This window comes from Sitophilus oryzae, unplaced genomic scaffold (genome assembly GCF_002938485.1).
Source record: "Sitophilus oryzae breed Bouriz unplaced genomic scaffold, Soryzae_2.0 scaffold_1740_pilon_pilon, whole genome shotgun sequence".
In the NCBI taxonomy this organism is placed as follows: domain Eukaryota; kingdom Metazoa; phylum Arthropoda; class Insecta; order Coleoptera; family Curculionidae; genus Sitophilus; species Sitophilus oryzae.
In genome coordinates this window covers 258,287-271,108 of record NW_022146436.1, presented here as the reverse complement: position 1 = coordinate 271,108, position 12,822 = coordinate 258,287, and the positions used below count along the sequence as shown (strand labels likewise).

General features: G+C 28.9%; 1 protein-coding gene across 1 annotated transcript in view; it reads right to left on the bottom strand.

The window, feature by feature from the left end:
• The window catches only part of LOC115881807 (glycine receptor subunit alpha-2-like), a 34,676-nt gene that overhangs the window by 6,847 nt on the left and 15,007 nt on the right, over positions 1-12,822 (bottom strand). The window contains exons 4-7 of the mRNA XM_030899478.1: positions 11,356-11,492; positions 11,016-11,162; positions 8,171-8,326; positions 5,613-5,778 (exon numbers count right to left, since the gene is read on the bottom strand). Coding sequence (XP_030755338.1) covers positions 5,613-5,778; positions 8,171-8,326; positions 11,016-11,162; positions 11,356-11,492 — 606 coding nt within the window. The remainder of the gene's footprint in view (positions 1-5,612; positions 5,779-8,170; positions 8,327-11,015; positions 11,163-11,355; positions 11,493-12,822) is intronic.

The window sequence follows — 12,822 nt, the reverse complement described above, 5'->3', positions numbered from 1 at the left end:
GACGATAAGTTATTACTTTTCAAACCTGTTAAAAAATATGTAGGTCATATTGACTTCAAAATCAAATTTCTCGTGATAAAACTCTCAGACACCAATTTTCATGCAAATATGGACGTTACTTCATAAATTGGAAAAAATCAAATAAATGAAACTTTTCGCCCTCTTTCTCAGAAACAAAGCATTTTAGGACATACATTTATACGAACTTTTTACTTACTTTTATCTCTAGAATATGCTGCCGAAATTTCCGGAATACAATTTCGGACCACCTATGTTTCTCCTATATATTTCTCAATGGTTTCAGCTATTAATCATTTTAAATTACTTATATTTTCATCAGAATTATTATGAATAACTTGACTAGAAGTAGTATTGTTTTATTGCATATTTTTTAATGATCTGTATTACTTACTAGTCTACCAAAATAATTTTATTCCTATAGCAAAATACAATTAGCTGTCATATCTAGTAAATGGTATTATTTTTAAAAAAGGCGATAATTTAAAAATACACACATTGATTGTAGAAATAGTTAGCGAATGTAATAGCGGCATTGTCAAAACGTCATCTCCCTAAAGTGATAATTTTTAGACAAAACAATTTCCAAACAGAACAAATATATCCCGGCATGCCACACAAACGATTGACATGACAAATAAGAAAATAGTAGGCTTTTATGTAGATAATGTGGTGCTAATAGTTCTAAAGAGGTCTTTCAGAATGCTTAATAATGTTGCAGTTCAATTTAAGGTAAGTGTAGTTAAAGAATATGAATTTTAATTGCAAAGTAGTTCAGGAATTTGCAAACATATTGTATAAAATGATTGGCCGCACGTGTGTCAATAAATCTATTAAGCCGAGGACAGACCTGTGAAATGTTAGCATTTATTCGCATTGCAGCCATTCGCACATTTGCTATCCGCTCGCACCGGGTGGTATGACTGATGACCAGGGATAAGTAGTTACTTAAGACGTAATTTACCTGATTAAGTACGTGTAGTTTTTCTTCAAAAACTACGTCTTTTCCCGTTCATTAAACTATACGAAAACTACGTTAATAAACTATGTATTGATATTATGAATAATTTTGCTTTGTGTGAGGAGTCTAAATAATATGATATGTAAATATTATATTTAAACCATATTTCTTCTGTTTTTCTTAAATACATTGTGTTTTCTAAAGCTTCAACTTATTATAACCTCAACTTAAACCTTTGATATTTGAAAGATTTTATACATAGGTTACATAAACTACATTAACTACATGTAATGTAGTTTATGTAATTTTAAAAAAGTAACATGTAGTTTTCCGAACCCTGCTGATGACACATTTAAACGAATCTTCTTCTTTCGTTGACATTTCCAGCTTTTTTCACTTTCCACTTCCACGACTTTTTCCACTTTCTGTTTTTTACAGATACGTCCACATACAGGGTGGCGCTTCTCATACGACTCGGCTCCAAGGAAGGTAGTTTATATCGAAAATTTTGGTAGCATAATATGTAGGTTAATTAAAAGGACTTTATAAAATTATTATAAATATTATGAGTTATACAGGGTGTCACAAAAAAAAAAGTTAAAAAAAAAAATTTGTTTTTTAAATAAGATATCCTATATGATGGTGGTTTCAGTTCTAGGAAAAAAAAAATAAAAGTGGGTTTCATTAACGTCTAAAATGTAAGGATTTTGACATATTTCACATTTATGAAAACGAAGAGTAAATTTTAAAATCCAATAACAGCTACCTAAATTTTAATTTACCCTGTACAGCCCTGATATTTAATTACAATAACCACTGTATGTTAAACCAAATTAAAATTTGACCCTGAAAATTTATACAGGGTTAAACAAAATTAGTATGACACATTCGTCACTTTTAAAAGCAAGTTATTTTAAATGAAACACCCAGTATAATATTCCGGTGTTCAATGTGGAATTTATGTATCTTCAAAATATTATTACAAGTTGCCTACCCCTCAGACAAAGATTTTCTTACATATTTTAATTTTTATGATTTTGCGTCGTAGATCTTACATTTGAAAAATCTAGCTTTCATCACAAACTGTCGTCCCTTTAAATCTCCGCGTCGCGTCGTGTATGAGAGGCGCCACACTGTACTGCAAGGTTTTCAATTATTTGCGGCTCGCATTTTTCTTTGATCTATTAACTTTTATCACCAGAAGATGGTGATAAAAAAATCTCTTTGATTTGTCAAATTCGGTCTCCTTGATCAGAAATCAGAATTATGTAATAAAATTAAAATAAAATTAATAAATTATATATTTTACCAAATTTATTATTAAATATTATTACTATTAGTTGTTATTACTATTAATCTGATCTACAGAAATTTCATATAAAAAATAATGGTATTTAAGATAATTACAAAGAAACTAATTTTAAAAAAGTTTTAACATCCTGTAATTCTAAAATTGTGCATTTCCATATCCATGTTTATAGGCGCTTTTTTGATATTTTTGGATAAAAGAATCAATGAGTACTTATTTAAAAACTTTCAAAATAAAAAAGTTATTATTATTTTTTTTTAACTTAATTTTTCTTCAAATTAATAAAATTGCGGTTGGTCTCTCATCAATGAAGCCGAAATCGACAAAATATCAAGACGACTTTTTAATCTCTGGCATTTTCAAACTTTACACTATTTCCCTATTTCGCTAACGAAATGCGTACATGCTTTTTAAAAAATATTCCATTTTTAACCCATATGCACGTCACTGGTGAATATGTCGATATTTTTTTTTGCTTTAAAACATGTCGCATTTATAGTAACTTTTAACCTCAAAATTTCATTCGAAACCCTAAAAGTACTTGGAAGAAAATTATAATAAATCGAAAAAATATTAAGACTTTAACACCCTGTAGCTACGAAACAAAGCAGAATTGGACCTATATTGATATGAAAAATAAATCTTATTTTTACGTGAGGAATCTCCCAATGAGAGATGTTACATATTTTTTGAAACACCCTGTAGATTCGGGACAATACCAGTATCGGTTCTAAGGAAAGACCAAGTTAAAAAAGTGGACAAAATGGAGACTGATCCGAAGTGTGTATAACGTCGAAGGAGATAGTCCACTCCTCAAAGGAAGAACATCTATTGTCAGAGGAGGATGGGAAATACCCTGTCCCCCTACAACAGAAAAATCCCCATGTATGATGAGTTATAACTCAAGAAAAGGGGACACAATAGATCTAGGTCGCGATTATTACCCTCCCCCTCCCACTCATTCTACAATCTACATAATATAAAGGATTATAAAGTAAATAGTTTGGTCATTATATTTAATGCTAAATAAAAAAAATAACGTAAATTTAACTTTATTCTACTACTCTACTATTCCAATATTTAACGGATATACTCGAAATTTGACAGCAAATTAGATGAATTATAACATCGAAAAAAGAGTATTTGAATGTGTAAACGTAAAATTAGATGCAATTTAACAAAATCGATTAAACAAACAAGTCTGAGACTGTAGTAAGCTAAGTACAAGATTATAATTTGAAAATTATATATAAATTATATGTTAACTGAAAACTTAATGGTAATAATAAGTAGGCCTTTAATATAAGATATTATTAGATAAAGATAAAAAGATTTAATATACAGTGTGACCCACTCAAGACCGGGCACCCTCCATAAAATCTGTGTTTATAGTCCGATTTTGATGATTTTTTTTTCAAATATAAAGTTTCAAAAAATGTACTTTAGGGCTCAATGTCATGTTATTTCACAAAAAACAAGGCCTACTTAATAAAGTTTTTGTGGTGAAAAATTTGCAAAATCATATTAGCGATTTTTTTTCAAAAATTTGAGTACACCCCTACATTCGGCATCCCCAAAACAGTTTCTGTACCAAATTTCGTTTAAAAATATTAATTATTAATAATTCTGCAGTTAAATTAAATAATTCCCTATTTTTGCCAATTTAACGATGAGTTATCAAGTAACCCTTGAAAAAAACAATCCACGACAACGAGTTTTATTACAAACAATGATAAAAAATACTACAAGCAACACAATAACCGAATAATAAGTTAAACATATTCAAATAATTCTAGTTGCTTCTACCAGCCCTCCATTCAGTTCAATACATTTGTCGCATCTTTTCTTAGATTAACAGTTACATTCCTAAGCTGCTGTGGTGTAATATTTGCAGAAGCCTCTGTAATTCTAATACGTAATTCATCTACAGATTGAGGTTTAGACTTGTAAACTTGTTGCTTTAAGAAACCCCAAAGAAAGAAATCAAGGGGTGTTAGGTCCGGGGATCTCGGTGGCCACTCAATTAGCGGGCTATTTCGACCTATCCACTTATTTTCAAAATTTTCATTTAACCATTCCCTGACAACTGCCGCGTTATGCACAGGTGATCCGTCCAATTGAAATTTTATATTCAAACGGGTTTGGCATGGTAAATTATGTATTGCATCCCAAAAGTCATTAATCAGAAAATTCAAAAACGTTGGACTATTCAACCTATTATTGGTACCTACACAATAGTGATGGGCAGTACAATTCTTTTTAGTGAATCGAATCACAATATTCAATTTCTTATATTGCCTCGACTCCTACGATTCGTTCATTTGAACGAACCACATGCACAATTTACGTTTCATAAAAACAAATATCGTAACTTTCACTACCGGCAATAATTTGGTCGGACAATTACTTAAGGGACCAGAAAAAGAAATATACAGTTATTTCATTTGTTTTTCAACACTTTATGACACTGGCGTAATTGGATTGATTTTATTTTACCAATAATATTAAATTATCTTATTATTATTAAGACTTTTTAATACCAATTTAATATTTTTAGAACCATATTTTACTTCCGATTTAATAATCATAATAAATAGTATATGATGCATGATAGAAAAAAAAATGGCATTCAGTTGGCTTACATATAACTATACGTATACTTTACATATAAAATGACAGCGATCTTCATTTTATAACCATCGCTTACGTCGTTTTTTTTATCATATTGGGCAGAGGCCAACAATATTTATTTGGAGTTGCATAAAAACAGGATTTCGTCGTTTAGACCGACAATAATTAATGGTTTATAGTCGGTAATATTATTTTAACAAAAATATTAACGTGAAAATTAAATACCTGACAGATAGTCCCGGACTAATCACAGTATAAATAAGTTTTTTTCTTGTAAATAACTTTCTTTTCATCATTTTATTCAATTGAACGAACCGTATTCTAAGCAGTGAATCGAATCTCACGATTCATTTTTAATACTCGTTCAATCTTTGCCCACGTCTACTACACAATACATTATACTAAATGATTTTCAAATGGTGTAGTTTAAAATTCGGGAAAAGAAATATATTTTTTTGGAGCAGATTTGTGTGTCTGGAAACGTTCTAATATATCCTTTTTAAATATTTCTATAACTAGTGTTAATTGTTGACCAGTTTTATATCAATTTTCAGTAAATGACGTCTACAGATTGACCCCGCTAACATTATCATCAATTCTCATTTCCCAGCCATCTCTGACGCTGTTTTTTTTTCGATCATAGGGTAAATACTTATATTGTAAATAACTTAGTTACATTTATAAATAACTTACTTTCTTCGAAACACAACATTTACAAACGCAAATTCAGCTAAGGAACAAAATATGAATGTAGCTCCCCCGAAGAACCATATTTCACTTGCAGTCACATAACTGACTTTTGGTAAATTCTTCATAACATTGGCGTTTAGAGTAATAAACGACAGCATAGTCGCAGTACCTGTAGGAGTAAAGAAATTGAAATAAATAGCATTAAGAATAGTGGTAATTATATAGTATTAAAAAAGCAGTTTTTTTCATGTATTTTGTATTTTAACATCATACAATTAACATTCCAAAGAGCTTAATAATTTATTAAAATGCACTTTCTCCAATAGCAAAACCTTTATACAGGGTTGTTCACCACATTCGACACGGAGTAATATTGTATCTGAACGATTAGATTTTTACAAATTGTAAGTTTTGGGTTCGTTGATATTTAGCGAACTATTAGAGATTTTTTGGACTATTAGAGCTACAATTTACACTACATTACAAGATACAGAGTGTCCCAAATAAGTAAAAATATTATAGTTGTATTTTTTAAATGGAACACCCTGTATATTATTATATTTTTAGATTCTACGATTGAAATAGAGGTAAATTTGATTAAGGTTTATCTTTAAGTGTGATAAAATCAAGGTTTATCAGAATTAAACCTTACCGTTTCTGAAATATTTTCAATTTTATGAAATTGCAGTAAAAAAATTAAAGCTTCATTTCTGCAAGGGTATCAAAGTTTTGAATACTAAATATCTACTGAAGATTACTTATTGATCATATATTGTGTTGCAATAATAAAAATTATACTACCTTCTACAGAGTGTCCAAAAATTTATATTAAATAATTACTAATTTTAGACAGCAATAACCTGTTTAATTTAAATGGAACACCCTGTATATTTTACGTTAATCAGATGCACAATTTAATTGTCTATCAAATTATGTCATTCCATTTTTACTTATCTTTTCAAATTTTCGTAGAAAATACATTTTCTTATAATTTATACCTCATTTATCACTATACCCATTGAATATGGATATTTCAGATTTTTTTAAAGCAACATATTATGTACGAAATGTACAGATGGTAAATATAATAATATTGCAAGCCTATTTCTTTACAAAAAGAAAATTATTTAAATCTTTAGAAAAGAGTATACCAATATATACCACCTTTATTTCCGCCCAAAAATTAGTTAAATACATACTTAATTAATAAATTATCCTAAATAAATGTGGATTTGACTCAGAAATCAATATAATAATAAGTTATGAAACGTCTCTGTTGTTATAAATAAGCATTCGTCAAAAAATGAAATAAAATTTATGAGGTGTTACTTTTTACCACACTGTCTAATACACATAAAAAATTCAGTTTTTAGTATTTGGAGCAATTAATATTAATCAACGTAAACGGTCAATAAAATAATGTAGTTTGAATACTGGGGTCATATTAATTGGTTCTCTTTAACAAAAAATATTTTTTAGCAGTTTTTTTCAGTGAAATAAACGAACTATATCGACAATATTAGTATCTGTATACTCTTTGAATATATGTTACACCTTTAGAAATAATCTAATATGTTAATATTCCATGGGTATATTAATAAATAAGGTCTAAATTATAAGAAAATGCATTTTCTACGAAAACTTGAAGATATAGGTAAAAAATGGCATAATACAATTTGATAGACAATTAAATTGTGCATCTGATTCTCGTAAAATATATAGGGTGTTCTATTTAAATTAAACAAGTTATTGCCGTTTAAAGCTAGTAATTATTTAATATAAATTTTTAGACACTGTGTATCAGGGAGTATTTTGTTAATTATTGCAACACAATATCTGATCGATAAAAATAAACTTCAGTAAATATTTAGTATTAAAAACTTCCATACCCTTGGAGAAATGAAGCCTTAAAATTTTTAATGCAATTTCATAAAATTGAAAATATTTCAAAAACGGTACGGTTTAACTGTGATTAACCTTAATGAAATTTACCTTTATTCCAATCGTAGAATCTAAAAATAGAATAATATACAGGGTTTTCCATTTAAAAAAATACAACTATAATATTTTTTACTTATTTGGGACACTCTGTATCTTATTTTTAAATTGTAGCTCTAATAGTCTTTCAACGAATCCAAAACTTAAATTTGTAAAAATTTAATCGTTTAGCTTCAATAGTCCGTGTCCAATGTGGTGAACAACCCTGTAGACACTAATAACTTTGAGGTATATTTTATACTATACGATAAAAAATCGGCGTCAAAGAGGACTGGAGAATGACAATCGATGAGAATTTTGACGAGGTCAAGCCCTAGACGTCGTTTACTTGGCTCGTACTCTTCTTTATTCTTAAGCTACTTAAGTTGGTCTTAAGAAGGTTGCCTTTTATTTTTATATTGAGTAAAAATAATTTTAAAAGGGTGTAATTAACAAATGACATCTAGAGATCGACCTCGCTGAAATTATCATCCATTGTCATTCCGCAGCAGTCTTTGGCGCCGTTTTTTTCGATCATCTGGTATAAATAAATACAAGAATACTTCTGATCTAACAATACATACCCAGAGTGGTTCGAGCAGGACTAGCATCTGCCTGTAGCCAAAAAGATGTCCATGAAGTTATCACTAGTAATATGGATGGTAAAAAATAGTCCAGAATATAGTAACCCACTTCTCTCTTGAGTTTAAATTTAAACGATAGAGCGCTATAACCATCATCTGTAAAAATATATTATGGATAATAAAAAAGTAACATAATGGTAAACAAGTATTATTTCATTGAAGGAATTTATTCTTCATAATTTTCTACAGTTGTTAACAAAAATACATTACATATTTTCATAATAAGTTGAAACATAAATTTTGATTTTTTTTAGATTTCAAATTTATTTTAGCCAGATAAAACGGCTCTTATTTAATGAGTTTATAGTAATTTATAGAAATAAAAAAAAAGAATAATAAAATGAAGTGTTTAATACCTATTTTTTACTGTTTATCACAAAAGAGTAAGTACAATCTTAGTAGAAATAGGCTCTTATTAGTGTACAATCACATGCGATCTATTAAAAGATTAAATTCTCATATATTCAATTAGTAAGAGTTGTTAAAATCTAAGAAAAGTCAACAAAACGAGTCTTTACGATTAATGCAGATTAAAGGTTTAAGATGAGTTTTAAGTATCGATTATGTGTGATACAATGAATATGTTAATACTGAATAATATAATCCTTGTGGCAGACTTATTGTAGTTGCGGCAGACTCTTAGAAATAACGCTACTTAATACAAGTACATACTTATATAAAAGTCTGATTTTTATTGATCTTCTAAAAATATATATATATATATTTATTTTAAGTTATTGCTTTAGTAGCAATATTTTTAGAAAAGTATAACTAAACTAATAAATAATAACTAAAGTGAAATAAATGAACGACTGAAAAACAAAACACTGAACAACAACCATGAACAACAAAATTGGAAAGCGATAAAAAATTATGTCCTTAAATTGGCGTTATAGTATACAGGGTGGCGCACCTCATTCGCCTCCGTTGATTATACAAAAACGGAATGATGTAGAAACAAAATATTTTATGGGTATATGTGGGGAGACAATGTGCACCATGTAAAATTATTCTGAAATATACAGGGTGTTTCAGAACTAAGATCCATACCAAGTTATATTTTTTCTTATGGAACACCCGGTATTTTATTTCATTTTTATATTCTTGGGCCCAAAAAAAGGCATTTATTATAAGGGTTAAATATGTTTAAAATCTTTGGTTTTTGAGATATTTAAAGATATTTAAATTTGCATGCTACAATAGAATAGAATACTAACACCCTGTACATTACTTTTCAGAATTAATTCTTGTGCTGAGTTTAAAGATAAAGAAGTAAACTTTACTGAAAAATGGCATTGCTTCCTTAATTTTATACAGGGGTATCAAAAATTGCTGATCTATTTTAAAGACTTATTTTATATAAAAACTCCGTTATTTCAAATGCAACACCTTGTATTTTTTAAAATAAACCGAAGCAGATTCAAATGCTCTTTCAAACTATATTAGGGTTTCCTATACCTATCGAGCTCAGATTTTTGAATAAAAAGCGATTTTTAAATAAAATTACAATCAAGATGCCTGCTGTCGCTATGGCAATTTTCTAGTGACAGTTCTGTTAGTAACTATTTTCAAAGTCGACATTAGTTTATGGACATTATTATTTATAATTTGTAACAGTTTACTTAGATTTACCTACAATAGTTTAATAAACAAGTATTCATTATTTTGATATGTTTCTAGTGATTTTATTTTGTGAGGAAAATTGCTTCTTGGCCTCAAGAGAGTATGGTTAAAGGTATCCAAAAATAGGAATCTTCCTGATAAGCGTTCTTTTGAAAAACTACTTGCCCTATTTCGCAGAGCTGGTAATGTGGTTTATAAAAAACCTGTTAGTGGCAGAAACATGTCGTTGGGAGTGAAGAAAATGAATTTGCTGTAATTGTCTCTTTTACAGAAAATCCATATATCTACAAGTCATCGTAGAACAAATCAAAGAACTACTTCTTCGTTTTTCTTGATAGAATAATAAATACATATTTAATAAATATTATTTATTAAACTATTGTAGGTAGGTAAATTAAATAAAAGAAAACTGGTATAAATTTAAATAAGTCCAGAAACTAATTTCGATTTTGAAAATAGCTACTAACTGTCAATAAAAAAACTGCCATGAAAAATTGCTCTTTATTCAAAATCTGAGCTAGATAGATATAAGAAACCGCAATATAGTTTGAAAGAGCATTTGAATCTGCTTCGATTTATTATAAAAAATACAGGGTGTTGTATTTGAAATCACGAAGTTTTTATGTAAAATAAATCCTTAAATTAAATCAGCAATTGTTGATACCCCTGTATAAATTTAAGGAAGTGTTAACATTTTCCAGTAAAGTTTATTTCTTTACCTTTAACCTCAGCACAAGAATTAATTCTGAAAAATAATGGACAGGGTTTTAATAATCTATTCTATAGTAGCATGCAAATTTAAATATCTTTAAATATCTCAAAAACCAAAGATTTTAAACATATTTAACCCTTATAAAAAATGCCTTTTTTGGGCCCACAAATCCAAAAATGAAATAAAATACCGGGTGTTCCATAAGAAAAAATATAACTTTGCTATGGATCTTAGTTCTGAAACACCCTGTATATTTCAAAATAAATTTAAATTGTGCACATTGCCTCCCCACATATACCCATATATATTTTGTTTCTATATCTTTCCGTTTTCGTATAATCAACCGAGGCGAATGAGGTGCGCCATCCTGTATAATATTTTAATGCGTTATAATGCTAATCTATTTTTAAGATATTATTATTAAGATATAATAGCATAATTATCGCTTACCCCACTTGCTGGATCCACTAGTACTGCTTGTCATATTTTCAACCCAGATTTCATATAAAGAGAATTCTGTTAAATGGAGATTATCAGCAATGCCAAATGGCTCATCTTTTAACCATTGGAGTTGTAAATCAGTCTCATTGTAAGCCCCTAAATATAAAAGAATTAATTTGAAAATAACGTCTTAAATTATTGATACAATAATAAGAAATAATCTATTTTGTATTATATTGCTGGATTAGTTTGATATTAAAAAAAAATAGTAAAATATTAATGTGGTTCTGGTAACTATGATTAAATGGGAATTTAATTTAATATATTAACTGCTTTTTGTAGTACTTACAGCTGGTCCATATTATTTGACATAACTGATTATCAAAAGGGAACTTTCTTAAATTCATAGAGCAGTAGAATGTTGTGGTCATACGAAAAGAGTATATCACTTTTCCCGTTGGACTTATCTTAACAAACATATCTTTCCTAAAATAAATTTTAATACATAAACCAATTAAACAGGCAATTACAAGGTTAATAAAAAGGTTTGGACACTCTTACTGGTCTATTGGAAAAGTATAAGAAAAGTCATTGAAACGGACTCACAAAGTTAACAAAGACAGTAAACACCACCTTGTTTCGTAGTAATAGATCGAGAGCTGGCTACATAAAAAACCTTATCATCGTTACATAGCTAATTTTTTGTGTGAAGTATCCTTTTGTGTAGCCATTGTGAAATAGTCATGTCTGCCAGCGCGATCCTGGGGCTTAAAGCGGGGGCGGCCAATCAAAAGGGTGAAATTTTGACACTAAAAATATTATAAGGTACACGAGTTATAATTACCAAATAGCTTTTATTTATTATTAGGAAACGTGTAAAATTGTTGACAGACATTTTTCTCGTGGCTGAAATGCCGACAGACAACGCGAAAGAGGTATATAATTTTGACAAAAGAAAATCATCGCATACATGCATCTCGGTTGGTGGAATGTCATATTTATTGTTAGTTAATTTAAAAAGCCGTATGCAAAAGGGCAGACAAAAAAATCGTTATTGAAATAATAAAAAACTATATTTATAATATAATCGTATATTATATGATTTATCTATACTTAAATGGATGAGGCGGCGAGCGTTCCCTGAAAGCGCTAGAGTAATATAGCGCTTTTGATAACTGTCTGCAGCTGATTCAGCCACGATCTTTTTGTCTGCCCTTTTGCATACGGCTTTTAAAATAAATAAATATGACATTTCACCAATCGGCATAAAAATATGCCATAATTTTTTTCATTCTTCAAATTTCATTTTTTAATAATTTTTAAAATATCATGCCTCTTTCGCGTTGTCTGTCGGCATTTTGGCGACTAGAAAAATGTCTGCCAACAATTTTCCACGTTTCTTAATAATAAATAAAAGCTATTTTCGCAATTATAACTCATGTATCTTATAATATTTTTAGTGTTAAAATTTCACCCTTTCGATTGGCCCGCTTTAAGCCCCGGGATCGCGCTTGCAGACATGACTATTTCATAATGGCTACACAAAAGGATACTTCACACAAAAAATTAGCCATGTAACGATGATAAGGTTTTTTATGTAGCCAGCTCTTAGACTATAAGCAAAAAGATTTTTTTTACTGTAATACTTATAACTAAAAATCAATATTCCAATTTATAAACAAAAACTTAGATCTTTTGTTTATCAATATCTTAGTGTAATACAATCTTATTTTGCAAGTTATTTCTAATCTTTTCTAATATAGTGTATATGTATATTTTTAACCATAACTCTCAGAATTTAACATAAAGTAAAGTA